Here is a 19,425-nt window from a genome sequence, read left to right as displayed (position 1 = left end):
TGCTGCGGCTCCTCCCTCTGCTCCAGCTCTTTTCCAACATCTTCCATGAGTTGGTCCAGGTCTAGGTCACTGAAGGCTTCATCGTCAGGGGGGAAACTTCCAGCCTCTTCATCGTCAGGGGGGAAACTTGAGGCGGTGGTTCCTGGGGTCCAGGCCCTTCTTTCCCCACCGTGGGACAGGCTCCGTGATGAGCTGGTGGGGTCCGGCCCTTTGGCACCATTCTAGCTTCTTTTTCCTCAGACAAGCTGGTTATGGGGGCCTTGCTTTGGGGAGTTTTAAATTTTTTATTAGGGTCTAAATGAAAAAGTGATAAAACTGGGATCCCTATTAGGTCATCTGTTCTTACCTTTTACAAAGCAAACTCCTAAATTTCTATTTCCAAAAAATCTCTGGAAAAGATGACCTGTCTCAATAGAAAGAATATGGGCTTTGGAGTCAGAAAGATCTAGATTTAAGCCACGGATCAGCCATATGCTAGACATTGGTCTTAAGCAAATTTTAAACCCTTTGAGCCTTGGTCTCTTAGCTTTAAAATGGCAAATATCCAGTTGCAGAGATATGGAAAGAATCAAAGGGAACAAGCATGGAAGTATTTATTTACCAGCCCACGGCAACACTTAATAAATGTTAGTTCCTGCCTCCTTAACATTCCGCTGTCCCTGGATCAAATCAAATCAATAACCATTATGTTTCTGTAGTATGTACTCCATTTATATAAAATCCTCAATTAAAACCAAAAAAGGCAGAAAAAGAGTAGAAGACAAAAATAAGAAAAAAGAACAAGGGCAACAAATAGGAAATAGTAATGAATATTGTAGATATTAATCCAACTATATCAACAATCACTTTGAATGTTAACAGTCTAAGTGCACCAATTAAAAGACAGAGATTTCAGAGTGGGTCAAAAAACATATCCCAACTACATTTGTCTACAAGAATCCCACTTTAAATATAAAGACACGTATAGATTAAAAGTAAATGGATGGAGAAAAATATACCATACTAACACTAATCAAAAGAAAGCAGGAGTTGCTGTATTAATTTCAGACAAAGAAGACTTCAAAGTACGGAAAGTTATCAGAGATAAAGATGGACATTACATAAGGACAAAGGGGTCAGTTCTCCAAGAAGACGTAACAGTCCTGAATGTCTATGCACCAAACAGCAGGTCGTCCAACTAAACGAGGCAAAAACTGACAGAACTGCCAGGAGAAATAGTTGAAACCACTATTATAGTTGGAGACGTCAACACCCTTCTCTCAGAAATAGGCAGATCCAGCAGGCAGAAAATCAGTAATAATATGGTTGATCTCAACAACATCATCAATCAACTGGATATAACAGACATCTATAGACTATATCATCCAACAACTGTAGAATACACATTTTTCTTAAGCTCACATGGAAGATTCACTACATTATGGGCCACAAAACACACCTAAACAAATTTAAAAGAATAGATATCATACAATATCCACTCTCAGACCACAATGGAATTAAACTAGAAGTCAGTAATAGAAAGATAACTGGAAAATCCCAAAACATATGGTGATTAAACAACATACTTCTAAGTGACACATAGGCCAAAAAAGAAATCTCAAGAGAAATTGAAAAATATTCTGAACTAAATGAAAATGAAAACACAACTTATCAAAATTTGTGGGATGCAGCAGAAGCAGTGCTTAGAGGGAAATTTATAGCATTGAATGCATTTATTAGAAAAGAAGAAAGATATAAAATCAATAATCTAAGTTTCAATATTAGGAAACTAAAAAAAGAAGAGCAAACTAAATTCAAAGCAAACAGAAGAAAAGAAATAATAAGAATTAGAGCAGAAACCAATGAACCTGAAAACAGGAAATCAATAGAGAAAATCAACAAAACCAAAAGCTAGTTCTTAGAGAACATCAATAAAATTGACAAGCATCTAGCCAGGCCAACTAAGAAAAAAAGAGAAAAGATACAAATTACTAATATCATGGGGCTGGCCAGGTAGCATAGCAGTTAAGTGCGCGTGCTCTGCTGCAGTGGCCCGGGGTTCGCAGGTTCGGATCCCGGGCACGCACAGACGCACTGCTTGTCAAGCCATGCTGTGGCACTGTCCCATATAAAGTGGAGGAAGATGGGCACAGATGTTAGCACAGGGCCAGTCTTCCTCAGCAAAAAGAGGAGGATTAGCATGGATATTAGCTCAGGGCTGATCTTCCTCACAAAAAAAAAAAAAAAGAAAGAAAGAAATTGAATCAATAATTAATAACCTTTCAAACCAGAAAACACCAAGCCTAGATAGATTCACTGGTGAATTCTATCAAACATTTAAGGAAGAAATTATACCCTTTCTCTACAATCTCTTTCAGAGGATAGAAGCAGAGAGAATACTTCTGAACTCATTCTATAAAGCCAGCATTACCTTAATATCAAAACCAGACAAAAACATTACAAGAAAAAAAAAAAAGAAAACTACAGACCTATATCTCTCATGAACAGAGATGTAAATATCCTCAACAAAATATTAGCAAATTAAATCCAACAATGTATTAAAAAATTACACACCATGAACAAGTGGAAGGTATTCAAGGTATGCAAGGCTGGCTCAACTTTTGAAAATCAATTAATATAATCCATCACATCAACAGGCTAAAAAAGAAAAATCACATGATCATACCAATGGATGCAGAAAAAGCATTTGACCAAATCCAACACCCATTCATGACCAAAAAAAAAAACAAAAAAAAACCTCTCGTAAACTAGGAATAGAGTGGAACTTTCTCAACTTGATAAAGACTATCAACAAAAAATCTACAGCTAACATCATACTTAACAGAGAGAAACTCAAACCTTTCCCACTAAAATCAGGTACAAGGCAAGGAAGAACCCTCTCACCGCTCTTTTTCAGCATTGTACTAGAAGTCCTTGATAATGCAATAAAAGAAGAAAAGGATATAAAAGGTCTACAGATTGGGGAGGATGACATAAAACTGTCTTTGTTTGCAGATGACATGATTGTCCATGTAGAAAATCTGAAAAGACTTGACAAAAAAAGAAAAATCTGGAAGTAAGAAACGATTTTAGCAGGGTTGCAGGATACAAAGTTAATATACAAAAGTCAATTGCTTTCCTCTACATCAACAATGAACAAGTGGAATTTGAAATTAAAAACACAATACTATTGACATTAGCACCCCAAAAAATGAAATACTTAAGTATAAACCTAACAAAATATACACAAGATCTATATGAGGAAAATTACAAAATTCTAATGAATGAAATCAAAGAAGAAGTAAATAAATGGAGAGGCATTTCATGATCCTGGATAGGAAGACTCAATATTGTCAAGATGTCAGTTCTTACCAACTTGATCTGTAGATTCAATGCAATCCCAATCAAAATCCCAGAAAGTTATTTTATAAACATTAGCAAACTTATTCTAAAGTTTATATACAGAGGCAAAAGACCAGAGTAGCCAACACAATATGGAAGAACAAAGTTGGAGGGCTGACCCTAGCCAACTTCAACACTTACTACAAAGCTACAGTAATCAAAACAGTGTGATACTGGTCAAAGAATAGACAAGTAGATCAATGGAACAGAATGGAGAGCCCAAAAACAGATCCCCATAAATATAGTCAATTGATCTTTGACAAAGGAGCAAAGGAAATACAATGCAGCAAAGACAGTCTCTTCAATAAATGGTGCTAGAACAACTGGACAGTCACATGCAAAAAAAAAAACGAATCTAGAACACAGACCTTACACTCTTCACAAAAATTAACTCAAAATGGATCATAGATCTAAATGTAAAATTCCTAGAAAATAACATAAGAGAAAACCTAAATGACCTTGTATAGTGATGTCTTTTTAGATACAACACCAATGAAAGAAATACAACACAAATGATCCATAAAATAAATAATTAATAAGCTGGACTTCATTAATATTAAAAACTTCTGCTCTATAAAAGACAATGTCGGGGCCAGCCTGGTGGCGCAAGCAGTTAAGTGCACGCACTCCACTGCGGAGGCCCCGGGTTTGCCGGTTCAGATCCCACGTGTGCACCGACACACTGCTTGGCAAGCCATGCTGTGGTGGCATCCCATATAAAGTGGAAGAAGATGGGCACGGATGTTAGCCCAGGGCCAGTCTTCCTCAGCAAAAAAAGAAGATGATTGGCAGATGTTAGCACAGGGCTGATCTCCACACACACACACACACACACAAAGACAATGTCAAGGGACTTAGAAGACAAGTCACAGACTGGGAGAAAATATTGCAAAACACACAACTGATAAAGCAGCTGTTATCCAAAATATACAAACAACTCTTAAAACTCAAAAATAAAAAACAATCCAATTTAAATATGAGCCAAATACTTTAAAGACACCTCACCAAAGAGGATATAAAGATGATAAATAAGCATATGAAATGATGCTCCACATCATACGTCATCAGGGAAATGCAAATTAAAACAACAATGAGATACCACTACACATCTATCAGAATGGCCAAAATCCAGAACACTGATAACACCAAATGCTGAGAAGGATGTGGAGCAACAGGAACTCTCATTCACTGCTGGTGGGAATGCAAAATGGTGCAGCCACTTTGGGAGACAGTTTGGTGGTTCTCACAAAACTAATCACGCTCTTACCATAAGATCTATCTATCATCCTCCTTGGTATTTACCCAAAGGAGTTGAAAACTTATGTCCACACAAAAACCTGTGCACTGATATTTATAGCAGCTTTATTCATAATTTGCAAAACTTGGAAGCAAACAAGATGTCCTTCAGTAGGTGAATGAGTAAAAAAACTGTAGTACATCCAGACAGTGGAATATTACTCAGCGCTAAAAAGAAATGAGGTACCAAGCCATGAAAAGACATGGAGGAATCTTAAATGTATATTACTAAGTGCAAGAAGCCAATCTGAGAAGGCTATATACTGTTTGATTCCAACTATATGACATTCTGGAAAAGGCAAAACTATGGAGACAGTAAAAAGAGCACTGGTTGCTGGGGGCAGGGGGTGGCAGTGGGCAGAGATGAAGAGACAGAGCACAGAGGATTTTTAGGGCAGTGTAAATACTCTACATGATATTATAATGATGGATATATATTTTCAAACATTTGTCCAAACCCAAAAATGCACAATACCAAGAGTGAACCTTAGGTAAATTATGGTCTTTGGGTGATTATGACGTGTCAATATAAGTTCATGTTTGGTAAAAAATGTACCATTTTAGTGAGTGAGGTCGACAATGGAGGGCTATGCATGTGTGGGGGCAAGGGGTATATGGGAAATCTCTGTACTTTCCTCTCGATTTTATTGTAAACGTAAAACTGCTCTAAAAAATAACAGTCTTGGGCCGGCCCCGTGGCTTAGTGGTTAAGTGCGCGTGCTCCGCTCCTGGCGGCCCGGGTTCGGATCCCGGGTGCACACCGACGCACCACTTCTCCGGCCATGCTGAGGCGGTCCCACATACAGCAACTAGAAGGATGTGCAACTATGACATACAACTATCTACAGGGGCTTTGGGGGAAAAAAATAAATAAATAAAATTTAAAAAAAAATAACAGTCTTTAAAAAAAACTATCAGAAATTTAAATAGGAAGTAGATATTTGATGATATGAAGGAATTATTGGTAAATCCTTTAGACTGATAACGGTATTGTGATTATGTTTTTCTAAAGGTCTTCTTAGCGTGTACTGAAGTATACACTACATATAACAAGTTCGCTAAATACACTTAGTGTATACATAAGTACACACAGTGTATATGTACTGAGATACTTCCGGATAAAATAACATGATATCTGGAATTTGCTCAAAATAATATCGGCTTCCAGATAGAATATATAAATATTACATGCTTCTGGATAAAATAGTCTGATGTTTGGGATTTGCTTCAAAATAATATAGAGAAGAGGGAGGGGACGGGGGTAGACATATAAATGAAATGAGATTGGCCATAATTGATAATTATTGAAACGGGTTGATGCTGGTTCGTTGTATTGTTCTTTCTTCTCTTGTATATTATGAAACTTTCCATAATAAAATGTTTTGAAAAGAATTGAGCTATGTTTTGTTTACAGGAGATCCACATAATGCATAAGAATAGAGAAAGGCTGGAATAAAAGAAAGGAAAACTATGTCAGGCAAATTGTAACCAAAGGAATCTGGCTTAACTAGAGTAACATAAGAAAAAAATAGACTTTAAGACAAAAGGAATCACTAAGAATAGTGTAGATCATTGTATAATAATAAAAATTCACTTCACTGAGCGCATATTACGATTCTAAACAAGAATGCATTTAATAAAATAGCATCCAAATTTAAAAAGCAAAAAATTGTTAGAACTACAAGGAAAAATTTACAAGTCCAATACCATAGTGCTTATTTTCAATATCCTTCTCTTAATTATTGATTCAACAGACCAAAAAAAATCCACGTAAATATAGACAATATGAACAACACAAATTGTTTTCCTCATATAAGAGCGAACTTGCATTTCTCAGATAAACTCAACCTAGTTGGGATCTACTACCTTACTATACATTGCTAAATTTAGCTTACTAATATTTTGTTTAGAATTTGTGCATCTATGTTCATGAGTAAAATTAGCCTGTAATTTTCCTTTCTCATAGTATCCTTGTCAGATTTGACCAGGGCAATGCTAGCCTTCCAATAGGAGTGAGAGAGTTTCCCTCCTTTTTTCCTCATTTGGAAGATGTTTGCAAGATAGGCATTATTCGTTTCTTACATTTTAGATAGCGCTCACCGTGAAGCCAGCTGAGCCTGCAGCTTTCCCTGAGGGAAAATGTTTGACTACGAGTTCATTTTGTAAAATGGTGATAGTAATAAGGTTTTCTATCTCCTTGTGAGTCAATTTTGGCACAGCTATCTAGAAATTTGTCTATTTTGTTTAAATACTGAAATTTATTGCCACTGACATGTTATCTTGTTCGTATCTGCACCAGCCACAGTTGTGTCTCCTTTTTCAGTTCTGACATTGGCCCACTCCTGCTTCTCTCTTTTTTACTTGATAAACCTTGTCAGAAGTTTGATAACTGAGTCTTTTCAAAGAGCCACAATTTGGCTTTGTCTGTCCTTTCTATTTTATCTTTGTTTTCTATGAAATTGCTCATTTTATCTTTATTATTTACTTCTTTCTACTTTCTGTGGATTATTTTGCTCTTTTATTCTAACTTTTTGAAGTAGAGATATAGCTCAGTCAATTTCAGCCTTTTTTTTTTCAAATTGAAGCATTAATGCTATAAAATTTCCTGTAAGTACTCCTTTAATTGCATTCTCCAAGTTATTAAAAAGACACTAAAAAGAGTCTTTTTAATTTAACTAAAAAGAGTAAATTTTACAGTATGCAAATTATACCTCAACAACTCCAAAAATTTTTTAAATGACAAAAATATTTTTAATATCTTTAAATGCATTTGATGTAATCCCACTTGTTTATTTTTGCTTTTGGTGTCATATCCAAAAAATCATGACCAATATCAATGTCAAGGAGCTTTTTCCCTATGTTTTCTTCTAGGAGTTTTACAGTTTCAGGTCTTACATTTAAGACTTTAATCCATTTCGAGTTTAATCCAATTTTTGTGTACTGTACAAGGGTCCAATTTTAATCTTTTGCATGTGGATATCCAGTTTGCCCAACGCTATGTCATTATTCATAAAATTGAACACTACACATGTGAAAGTGAATGAATTACAGCTACCCACAATAAATGAGTAAATCTCAGGATTATAATATTGAGTGAAAAAAAAGCAAGTTGTAGAAGAATATTTACAATATGATTTCATTTATATAAAGTTCAAAAACATACAATAACAATCCTTGTGTAGAAATGCAAATATATATGGTAAGACTACAAAAAAATTCAAGGAAAAAATAAACACCCCATTCAAGATAGTGGTTGCCTCTGAGGGGTCAGGAAAGGAATAGGATGAGAGAAAAACATAAAGGAGACTTCAAAGTAATGACAGTGTGTTTTTCTTAAACTGGGTGGTGAGTACACTGGTGTTTACTGCATTGTTGTTCTTTGTACCTTTTATTTTAGAGATGCTCTGGTGACCAATTAATATTTAACAAAAAAAAATTTTTTTAGACTATTTAGGTGCATGAGGAGAAAGAGGATCCCTCAAAGGACACTGAGTGGGAAGTGGGCAGTGAGTAAAGTGGAGAACAGAGCAGTGTGTGGTCAAGGAAGCCAAGGGGGCGTGCAAGTTTCAAGAAGGAATGTCAAGTGTTACTGGGCAGTCAAGTAAAATGAGCACTAAGTGTCCTTTGGAATTGGCAATTACAACGTTCATGAGCAACTTCATCCAGAGTCCCTTCAGTGGTGTGGTCAGGGTGGGAGCCCGACTGAGGAAGACAGTGAATGGAAAATGATGAAGAGGAGTCAGCAAGGATATAAAGGAAATGTCTGGTCAGAGAGGAGGGGACTGCTCCTCTTCTGGAGGTGAGCCTGGGTCCAGATGCTGACGAATTTTCTGATAAGGTGTCTTGAAGCAGAGATAGCTGGGGCAAGGGTATTTGCGCTCTCTGTGAAGTCAGAAGCACTGCCCCCTTCTGGGAGTGAGGAAGGAATGGTGCGGTGTGATTGACAGGACTGCTTTAGGGAATGGGAGAAAGCATAAAAAGATTGCATTTGAAGGGCCGGCCCCATGGCTTAGCGGTTGAGTGTGCGTGCTCCGCTACTGGCGGCCCAGGTTCGGATCCCAGGCGCGCACGGACGCACTGCTTCTCCGGCCATGCTGAGGCCGCATCCCACATACAGCAACTAGAAAGATGTGCAACTATGACATACAACTATCTACTGGGGCTTTGGGGAGAAAAAAAAGGAGGAGGATTGGCAATAGATGTTAGCTCAGAGCTGGTCTTCCTCAGCAAAAAGAGGAGGATTAGTATGGATGTTAGCTCAGGGCTGATCTTCCTCACACACAAAAAAAAGATTGCATTTAAGACCTACCTAAAACTGAAGATGGTGAACTTTTAGCATCACCATTCATGCACACACCCACTGTGTAGATTGCAGCTGCAAAAATGGCCACCAATTCTTTGCAGCTCTACCAGGAGCTGGAGGCTCTTTCCTTATCCCTGAATCTGGACCGGCCTTATGACTTGCTTTAACCAACAGAATGCGGTGTAAGGGATATTGTGCAATTTCTGAGCCTAGACCTCAAGTGGCTTTGCAGCGCCCCTGGCACTGGAAACACTTCTGCCACCATGTGAACCAGCCCGAGCTAGCCTGTCACATGTTGAGAAACTGTGTGCAGAGAGCCCCTAGGCATTTCATCAGTTCCAGCTGAGGTTCCTGATGCATGGGGAGGCCATCATAGCCCATTCAGCCCCAGCCAAGGCAGTCCAGATGAACCACAGAATTGTAAGAAATGATAAATGTTTGTGGTTTTAAGCCACTAGGTTTGGGGGTGGTTTTTTATACAATAAAAGCTAATTGACACCCCATTCATTCGACAACTTCTAAAGCACATTCATAACTGTCTGGATATTTCCTGTCATTTTCCTTTTGTCTGAGTTTTCATCCACTCCTTGATCCTTTTAGAACGTAAACTCAAGGAAAAATTTCTCTCTAAACAAGCTCATATGTTTCCTATTACTAGAAAGGGAAAACTATAAAACACGGTTTGTGTGTGTGTATTGCTAGGAAGTCTAGGGCCAAATGTAATGTTCAGTTTCAGGAAGTGTCCTGGTAAAATTGGCAAGTTCCTGAAAAAATTATCTTCGCCTTCTACTATTTCTAATGTCTCTTTTAATTATACCGTATTGTATACAAATATCTATGGTAGCCACTGGGAATCCTTTTTGGAAATAGGCATAGTTAAAATTATGAATAACATTCTCCCACCTGAACTCAAGCTTTCACCATGTCTTCATTCTTGTCATAGACATTTGTCTCACTAGGAATGTGACAGACAAAGCTCTCCTTCGGGGCCTTTCTGACCCACAGCCAGATGGCAGCCAAGAGAAGAAGCGGCTTGAGTGAGTGCATCTGGGATAGTTAGGGGTGGAGGCTAGCCCACCTGGAGGGTTATGTCCCTAACTGGGATTAGCCGGAGTGGTTGAGGGATGAGCAGTGGAGTCTGGAAGCCTGCATTCTCGTGCTTGCTCTGACACTTACCAACTCACTTTGCTTAATTTCCCCGTCTAGTATAAGAGGATGGTTATAGTACATGCACCTGGCACAGAGTAAACACTCAAAAAACGTTAGCTCTCTTTACTAATTTAGCCGGTTCCATTTTTCCCTTGCCTATAGCCCTGTCCCCATGGCTCCCATGCAGCCCTGAGTTCCTGGTCCCAAAACTTTCTGGCTTCTATCACTGAGATGTGTGGTGCTGTCCTGCTCTGGCCGCTCCTCCTCCACTGTTGACAGCACCCTGGGCTGCCTGGCTGGCCATGTCATCCACATGATGGGGGACTCCAGGGTTTGGCAGTGGTGGGAGTATCTGAAGGTGCACGTGGGCATGCCTGGAAGGAGCAGCAGGCAGTCCAGCCAAACTGGAGTGGAGAGTTTGCCTTGAAGAGGACTGGGCGAGAAAGTCTGGGTTATTCTACAGGCAATGCAGAGCCGTTGAATATTTATGAGTAGAGGAATCTAATCATATAGGTCAAGTTTCCCTAAGAATTTGCTCAACAAAGAAGCTTGAAAGAAACTTCTAAGAGGACAATCACTCTGAGCCTAACCTTCTCAAATCTTAAGCACTGCTTTCCCTGATATCAACCCTTCTCCACACCATCCTCCCTGCCTTGCTCTAACGGATCATTTCCACCAGTGTTTGTATCCATTCCGGACTCCTCTTGTTGTGAGTGACAACACAGTCAAAGAAGCTTAGGCAGGAAAGGAGTTAACTGGCCCAGGTGACTAAAGAGTTGAGTAGTGGACCTTGCTTTCGGGGCTCAAGCTGGTCATCAGGTCTGTTTTTCTTAACTGCTCACTTCTGCCCCCTACTGTTTAGCTTCATTCTCAGTCTTCGTTTGGTGGCCCAGCAGCAGCAGGCTCTTCCAACAAGGTGGCAAGAGGACTCATCCTCCCATGTCAGTCTTGCAGGAAAAAACTAGACTTTTTTCCACCAGCTCCAGCAAAAACCCTAAGACTACCAAAACTGGACCAACTTAGGTGACCCATCTACCCTGGAGACAATCAATGTGGCCAAAGAGACGTGTTGTTCTGGATGACCAGGCCTGAGTCATGGGCAGAAGACGTATGTTCTGGAAAGTAAATCGAGACTGGAATTTTTTTTGTACAAGTTGAGAGTGCATAGTTCTAAATAACCCCTGCACCCAACTCTCTCATCCTCCCCACAGCCCTGAAGCTGGAAGATCTACATGTCACATATCATACAGGGCTCCTGATGGCCGTGGAGACCACTCAGGGCATCGTGCTGCACTGGCGGGCCCACAACTGGCCCCTGCGCTCCCTCCACACCCCAGTGGCCTCCCTGCACTCTATGGCCCAGGAGCTGGGAGCCTGGCCAGGGGCCCCCACCCCGTGGTGGTGCTGGGCCTGGGCGCCCACTTCACCACCTTCCCTCTTTGTGGAACGACTGACAGGGATCCAGGCAACCGTGGCTGCACTGCTGGCCCGGGAACCTGCATTCTTGTGGTCATCAAACTGGCCAATGCGGGCTACGAGTCCATGTATGGCTGCTACTGGTTCATCCTCCAGATGAACCAGCTCCTCCGAGCTGCCTTTGCTGAACTCTGCATAGCCTTTGTGGATGTCTGGGAAATGCCTGCAGTCTGGCCCTGCCTGACAACATCCACCCAGGACGACTCATGGTCCACAACAAGGTGGACTTCCTCCTCTCCTTTGTCTGCCACACCTGAGCGCTTCTGTGAGTCCTGGGGTTGTGTGGATGGAGGGCCTGGGGTCTGAGACACAGCAGAGAAGAGGCCACAGCCATAATAGGACTTCTGGGATAAGGGTAGGTACCATCAACTTCTCTCACCTGGAAGATTGCAATAGCTTCCTACTAGTCCAGCCAATTCTATTCTTGCCCCACTCCAACCACTTCTCCACTCAGAACGAATGATTATTTTAAAACATAAATGACACCAGGTCATTAGCCTGCTCAAAAGCCAAAGGCTTCTCGGTATAAATCCAAACCCCCCACCACAGTCCATGAGGCCCTACATGATGGCCCTGCCTAACTCTGCAGCCTCATTTATTGCCACTCTTCCCTGGGGATCTGCAGTCCAAGCCCACGGTCTTCTCTCAGCTCAAGCAGGTCAAGCAGTCCTGCCTCAGGGCCTTTATACCCGCTGTTCCTATGCCTGGAATGCCCCCTCCCAGATCCTCATATGGCCTGCTTTCTTCTCATTCAGTTCTCTGATCAAACAACATCAACTCTTTTCCCAGACCACTCTTCCACCCCAGCACTCTCTGCCCTTCTCACCCTGCTTTTTTTTTCATATCTCTAACCACAACCTCTAATTATTTGGTTTACTACTATTATTGTGGCTGTTTACTTGTCTGTGTAATCTCCATGAGGCACAGGAGTTTCCCTAGCTTGCTCACTGTTGTATCCCCATGACCCAGAGCAGTGCTCGAGACATGGCAGGTGTTAAATATTCATTGAATGAATGAATGAATGAAGTCAGATGCCTAAGGTGTTACCCTTCTCTCAGCAAGGGGCATCCTACAAGAAATAGGCAATTGGCCAAAGTGTTCTCATTGCAGTGTTCCAGTTGGTGATTACATTTGCATGATTATCGCTATTAACGCTTCACATTTACATTAGCGCAGTATGATGCAGTTTCCTATTTTTATTTTGGACGATCCTCCCAAGAACACTCTCCCGTTTTACTAATGAAGCCCCGAGAGGTGGCACACAGTTGAGCCAGTCCTTGATGCTAGTTTGGTTGTAGAAGCAGGGATATCGGTGACAGCAGTGGCAAGAGCCCTGTGTCCTCGCTGGAAAGCCGGCCTCCTAGAAGAGCTGGAAGTGAGCACCTTGACTCCTCTGACTGGCTGACCAGGTCCTCTGCATGTCCTGGACGTCAAGTCCTTGGCTGAGGGGCTTCCCTGACAGGAGTCCAGTCTCTCCCAGGGCTTATCGGTGCACTGTGGGTTCCTTGTCTCCAACCACGGAATCCTGCCGGCTGTTCCCCAGATCCTTTGTCTCTGGCTGCGAGGCTTCCCTGACCACCCTAAAAGGAGCTCCGTGACCAGGTACAACCACGTCGGCGGTGCCTAGGACCCTCTTCCGGCTCCGCTCCTGTGCCACTGGGTCCTCGCTCAGCGCCTGCCACGAGTCCTCGTCCCCTTCGTGTTCAAACACATCGCCCACCACCACCACGGTGCCCAGGGCCGTGCCCGCCACCACCACGCTCACGTCCCGCTGCCCGCCATGGCCCGGCGTGGCCCACACCTCAAGCCCCGGGCCCAGCCGCAAGGGCCGCTCCTCGCCCAGCCCGTGCAGAAGGTAGCGGCCCCCGGGGAGGCAGAAGTCGTGCGAGACCAGCAGAGCCGCCGCGGGAAACAGCCCCAGGTTCCCGATGTGATCGGAGTGTCCGTGGGTCCCCACCACCAGAGTCACGTCTCCAGGGGCCACGCCCTGCCCCGCCAGGGCCCCCAGAAGCGCCTCCCGAGCCCAGGGGCCTCCGGTGTCCACGAGGATGGGGCCACGGGCCGCCTCTTCCAGGGAAGTCTTCGCCTCGCCGTCCTCGGACAGGGACTCCCTGTGGCTGGAGGCCGGGCCCCAGGCCTGGGGCAGGACAAGGGTCACGGAGCCATCGGCGCGCACTGCGTCGCCTCCCTCGGGCTCCGCGTAGCCCTGCAGCAGAACCACAACGGAGTAGGGATCACCAGGCACCAACAGAGGGGGCTCCCCACGCAGCCGCTCGGTCCGCACTAGACTGCTCATGGCAGGAGAGGGACGGGCTGGGGAAAGAAAGGGGGGCTGTGGGCGACTGTCCACTCCCTCCGGATTCCCACACACGCCCGGCCCCGCCAAGTGGCAACATTCCAAACCTCAGTTCTTCGCCACCCCCCACCCGCACCCTTACGGTGGTATCGCTCTCGCCCCCCTTCCGAAAATGGTATCGCCCAACCTTCCCTTCGGCGTGAATCCGCCGGTCCCTCATCGTCTTTGGCCCCCGCCCCGCTCCTCTCGCGTAGTGGGTCCTCACCCACCACCCTCCAGAGGCTGTCCTTTTCATTTATACCTCACTCTAACCGGAGCCGCTCTCCACCTTGGATGTAGTTTTATCGCCTCTCTTAGGTCTTGCCTCACTCAGGAAAGGCTAGAAATCGGGAAAACGCGTGGCATTTTGTCCTCTGCGAGCTCCCGTAAGCCCAAGTATGGCGGCCGAGATGACACCGCCCTTTGAATTTTAATTCCGGCGCATTCTCCCGCATGCGCAGACGGGCTGCTCTGACACCCTAAATACTACAGTTCTCAGCTTGGTGGTCCCTGCCAGCCTCCTTGGGCTGAAAATTACAAAGCACCATTAGCTTCTAATAGGACGGCGGCCAACGGCCCTATTCTCAGGGCGCTGCCATATCGGCCAGCTAGGATGAATGCACAGCAGTTCATACTTCGGGCCCAGGTGATATTAAAAAACAATTTACTAGCGATATAGAAAATTTGGCACCTGTGAAATTATGTGGTGGGCCCTCGGTGAAATTAAGATGAAGGAGACCAAGTATCTACCCCACCTAACTTATCAACATCACCCCATCCCCATCCAGTGTCCCTTCTCGTTCAGTTTGTGGCCATGTAGCCTCCTGGACGCAGGCAGTGGATCTAAGTCGTAGAGAATGTCCCTTCTGGCTTCTTCCTTGTGAAGATCTAAAAGACAGAGCCCCTGAGGGGCAAAGTGACTTTCCCAAGGCCCACAACCCCTATGCCTTCGCTGACCTCTGGGTGAGGTGGGGGGGTAGTAGAGATATTTAAAGGGGAAAGCCTTCAATACTGTCACCACACACACCTGACAATTAAGGAGCTAGATGGCAGGCAGAGGGCTCATCTGTTGGGGCAGGGCTTCCACCTACTGCTCCGCTGTTTCTCCTTATAGCCATGCCATGCTGCACCACCAAGATCCTGCCTGAGACCAGATGGGAGAGAACAGCTACAAGCTCTGGGGTGGGGTCACTCACACATACACACACACTTAAAGCTGTGGGGCAGGGAGAGCTCAGATTTCAGAGGGTTCTTCTCTGTGACTGCTGCCCCAGCCTGGGGGCTCAAAGGCAAGAGTCAAAGATCCTCTGGGTCGTGCTTGGGGTGGCCTGGTGTGCTGGTCATGTCCTCCTCTTCCTCCTCCTCCTGATCTTGCTCCTCCTCCCCTTCTGTCTTCTCTTGCCCATCTGTGATCTTCTCCTTTCCAGTCCAAGTTTCCTGGAGACATGCTAAGTTGGATGATAGAAAACAATTTAGATATTGGGCCTGGGGGTAGTGGAGGGTGTAGTCTGGCAGGAAAGGAACCAGCTCACACACTTACCAGTTTCAGTAGCTGGGAGCACATGACCTTCACAGAGAAAATGCTGTAGGGGCTGCTCCTGATGGTGGAAGTACCAGTCTCCCACAACATCTTCAAACTCCTCCAGCATCGTCTCACACTGGTCAAATGGAAGGGTCAGAAGGGTATCTGCTCTGCTGGGTTTTGGAAACCCTCCTCTCTGCACTTCACTCCCTGTCTCCCAACCCCACCCTGGAGAGGCAGGTAGCCAAGAGGTTAAACTTGGCTTACTAGATGTGTGATCCTCATTCATTCAACAAACATTTACCAGCACCTACTCTGCCAAGTAGGTTATTAAACTCTGAGTCTCAGCTCCTTGCCTGTAAAATGAAAAATGGTAATAGTACCTCCCACGTCAGGTTGTTGTGAGAGTAAAATGAGGCAGCAGCTGCAAAGTATGTGGCCCCGAATCTGGCACATAGTATCTGCTCAGTAAGTGACAGTGCATATTATTAGCCTTCATTATTACTTCTTGATATGCTCCTGGGCCCACTTCAACCGATGGCAGAGTCTTCACTCTGCCGCCTCTCCCTGCTTAGAAGTGGACCTCCCTAGGATCTAGCTCCCCTCCCAGGTTCCCTTCTCTCCTCCCTGGGCAGTGCTAGTATCCCTCCTACCTGCTTCTTAAGGAATGTGACCTCCACGCTGGGCTCGTCCCACAGCTCCAGAGGGATCCCCAGATCCACCTTCACCCCTTTCTGCACCAGGCCTTTCAGCGTTGCCATGGTCTGACTCTGCCCCTGAGAGATGGGAATTTGGGATGAGCCCCGCCCACTGCCCCGCCTCTTCCTTCCCCATTCCACCATATCAGTTTTGTTGACTAGTGGAGACTCAGGGGTGAGTTCCATGAAGGTAAGATGAGGGAGTCTACAATGGGGAGAGGATACTCCAGAGCTGGGGGAAGATGGGCGCGAGGGGATACAGGTCGTTGTTTTTGAGAAGTGAGATCCTGCCTTGGGGAAGTCTGACCTTGGCATATCTCAGTGAGCCCTTGCGCTCAGCATGAACGCTGTAATCCAGAATCCGCTCACATAAGTTCTCCAAGGCCTCTTCTAGCCTTGTCTCTCTGTGGAAAGAGGGGAAACAAAGATGTCCCTGGATGCTGTGGGAGCTCCCAGGGCTCCTTCAGGGGTTGGAAGGTGAAGGAACACAAGAAGGACTCACGAAATGCTGTAGGGGATGTGTCTCTTCCTCTTGCCTGTGTCCAGCACCTGCCCCAGCTCCAGCATCTCTCGAGATCGGCCAGTGCGACCCAGCTCTTCCTGTAGCTCCAGGCTCAGCAACTTACACACTAGATGTCCAAGAGGATGTGAAAGACAAACAAACATACCAGCGACTCATTCTGCAGCTGAGCAAAGGCAGCAGAGAATGATGGTTCTTTTTTTTTTTTTTTTAAAGATTTTATTTATTTATTTTTCCCCCAAAGCCCCAGTACATAGTTGTCTGTCATAGCTGCACATCCTTCTAGTTGCTGTATGTGGGACGCGGCCTCAGCATGGCTGGAGGAGTGGTGCCTCGGTGCGCACCAAGGATCCAAACCCGGGCCGCCGGCAGCGGAGCGCACGCACTTAACCGCTAAGCCACGGGGCCGGCCAAGAATGATGGTTCTAAGTGCAGACTGGAGCCAGCCTGACTGAGTTGGAATCCTGACTCAGCCACTTAGTAGCTGACAATCCTGCCGTGGCTTGGTTTCTTCACCTCTAAAATGGAGATAATAATAGTACCTCCCTCATAGGGGTGTGGTGAGAATTAAATAAGTCAATCTGTGTGAAGCTCCTAGCATAGTGCCTGGCACATAGTGAGCAGTGTATAAGTGTTTTCTGTTGTTCTGCAGTCATTTATTGACCTCCTTCTGGATGCACAATAACAATACAGAGAGCAGTAAGACCCATGATCCTTATCCAAGGGACACTGCCATGTAGTTGGGGACAGAGAAAAACATGATGACAATATGGTGTGATAGACCCTACACTAGGGGTTAAAACCAAGAGACTTAGTCTCACTAGGAAATGCAAAATTCATTCAATGGTCATTTATTGACTTCCTACTAGCCTGTGATTTCCTTAAGGGTGAGCATTGCATCTGTTCCACCACTGTCTTTCCAGCACCTAGCACGTATCCTGGCACAGTGACTCCCAAGAAAAGAGAGTGGCCCATACAGAAGGGCCAAGCAAACTAAACACAGGGGCAAGTAACAAAAGTGCCTAAAATGTGCCAGGCACTAAGCACTAGGCTAGGACCTGGGAGACCCAGGGATTCTCCTTCCCTCCAAGGTCTTATAACATAGTGGGAGGTGATAGAAAAGGAAGAAGGCTTCCAAAGGAGGTGACATTTAAACTGAGTCATGAAGAACCAAATACAGACCGGAGAGGGTCATTCCAGGCAAAGGGAAAAACAACCTGTAAAGGCACAGAGGTGCGAGAGGATAGGGCAGGCTTGGTGACCGTGAGAAGTTCACTGTGGCTGAGGCCTGGACTCTTTGGGGATGGGGGTGGGGTATGGAAATGTAAGAAAGGTGGGGGCCATACAACAAAGAGACTGCTATGCCAAAAACGTTGGCTATATTCTGACCACAGCAGGAGGCCTGCAGAGGGGTTAAAGCAAGGACTGACTGGGTCTGTGTTTAGAAAAACTGGCAGCGGTCGGGGGGAGAAGAGTGGGGACACAAGTGAAAGGAGAGGAGAGATTAGGACCAAGTCATGAGGAACACTGATAGTGAAACGCACTGTGGAGCGAGGTGAAGGGAAAAAGAATCCAAGGAAGAAATTCAAGTCAGGAAGGCAACAAACTAGGGAGCCAGGGCACTGAATGGCCCAACTCTGAAGTGTCCCCTCCCAGCTGGGCAACCCACGCGAGGCAGCCACAGAAGATGCTGCTCGCTGTAAAAGCCCTATAGTACACACCCTCTGCAAAGCCTCACACGTATGGGGAACCTCTCCCAGTAGTGTGGCCTCCTCTTTCATTTATGAGCATCAAGGGCTGATTTACTCACCCCCAAATCCCCTCAGGAGGGCGTGGGGCCTGTAATTTGGGAGCGTCTCTGCCGGGGTGGAGCAGAGGCTATCCACAAGGTACGAGCCTTACACGCTGTTCCTGCAGGCTCTCCAGATTTAGGTCTAGTGGTATGGGGGAAACACAAACACACAGAGGCACTCAAGATGCTCAGTAGAGTGGGCAGTCCTGGGCAGATAGTCCCTTAACTACAATTCCCACAAACCATTGGGGCCCAAGCCAACAAGGAAAAACGGGCTCCCCCTGGATGTCTCATGGCAATTGTAGTGCCATAGTTTGGGGGTAGCGCTATGCGTTCCTTCCCTTGACCCCATTCGAATTCCGCCAACCTCCACCAGAACCTCCCTCAGGCCTTTAAGGAGGTCGAGTGACCCAGCCATCATGGTCCATTTGGCTCGGCCTAGACGAAGGAGGTGGGGCAGAGGGATGCGAACAGAGGCTACTCCCTTTTGATACCTTCGCATTTGCTGGGCAAGCGTTCTGTGTCATCGTCCTCCTCTTTCGGCGTCCCAGCCCAAGCAACGTACACAGCCAAAATGAAAAGCAATATTCCCAGCCGCACAGGTCCCATGACAAAGTGCTGTGCACAACCAACCACCCCTTGTCGTCTAACCAACTTCGGGAAGGCAGCGGGCCCTTTAAATCGCGAGTCGGTCGGCGGCAACTTAAATCCAGCCTGGCAGGGGAGGCGCACGCGCAGTGCTGGCCCGAAAGGGGGTGGGGCCTCACTACGCTCCGGGCTTCCCCGCCTCGATGTGGTGGCGGCTCCGGAAGGTCCTGGCCGCTGGGTGGTGAAGGAATAAACTGAAGTAATTGCAACAGGAGAGTGTGCTCCTTACATGTAGACACAGAAACAGTGTTTTTTATATCATTTCATGCCGTGAGCCTAGGGGACTTATTCCGGCTCGGGGAAGG

General features: G+C 45.3%; 2 protein-coding genes and 1 pseudogene across 2 annotated transcripts; 1 reads left to right on the top strand and 2 right to left on the bottom strand.

Annotated features, from left to right (window-relative positions):
• The first annotated feature begins 11,224 nt into the window (after positions 1-11,224).
• LOC147913667 (NXPE family member 3-like) lies at positions 11,225-11,871 on the top strand (annotated as a pseudogene).
• A 915-nt stretch (positions 11,872-12,786) lies between these two features.
• On the bottom strand, positions 12,787-14,453 carry MBLAC1 (metallo-beta-lactamase domain containing 1). The gene is made up of 2 exons (XM_087417623.1): positions 14,203-14,453; positions 12,787-13,918 (listed from the first exon to the last, which is right to left on the bottom strand). Exon 2 carries the CDS (start codon positions 13,899-13,901, stop codon positions 13,089-13,091), a length of 813 nt encoding a protein of 270 aa, XP_087273749.1. The 5' UTR covers positions 13,902-13,918; positions 14,203-14,453; the 3' UTR covers positions 12,787-13,088.
• A 134-nt stretch (positions 14,454-14,587) lies between these two features.
• Positions 14,588-19,158, bottom strand: CNPY4 (canopy FGF signaling regulator 4). Its single transcript, XM_004442854.3, has 6 exons — positions 18,967-19,158; positions 16,663-16,789; positions 16,468-16,564; positions 16,116-16,238; positions 15,481-15,598; positions 14,588-15,388 (listed from the first exon to the last, which is right to left on the bottom strand). The coding sequence occupies exons 1-6, from the start codon at positions 19,079-19,081 to the stop codon at positions 15,237-15,239; spliced, it is 732 nt and encodes a 243-aa protein (XP_004442911.1). The 5' UTR covers positions 19,082-19,158; the 3' UTR covers positions 14,588-15,236.
• Positions 19,159-19,425: the final 267 nt, after the last annotated feature.

The sequence above is a fragment of the Ceratotherium simum genome, chromosome 26 (assembly GCF_057802395.1).
Source record: "Ceratotherium simum simum isolate JZ-2026a chromosome 26, ASM5780239v1, whole genome shotgun sequence".
In the NCBI taxonomy this organism is placed as follows: domain Eukaryota; kingdom Metazoa; phylum Chordata; class Mammalia; order Perissodactyla; family Rhinocerotidae; genus Ceratotherium; species Ceratotherium simum.
This window is presented reverse-complemented; position numbering and strand designations above follow the sequence as displayed.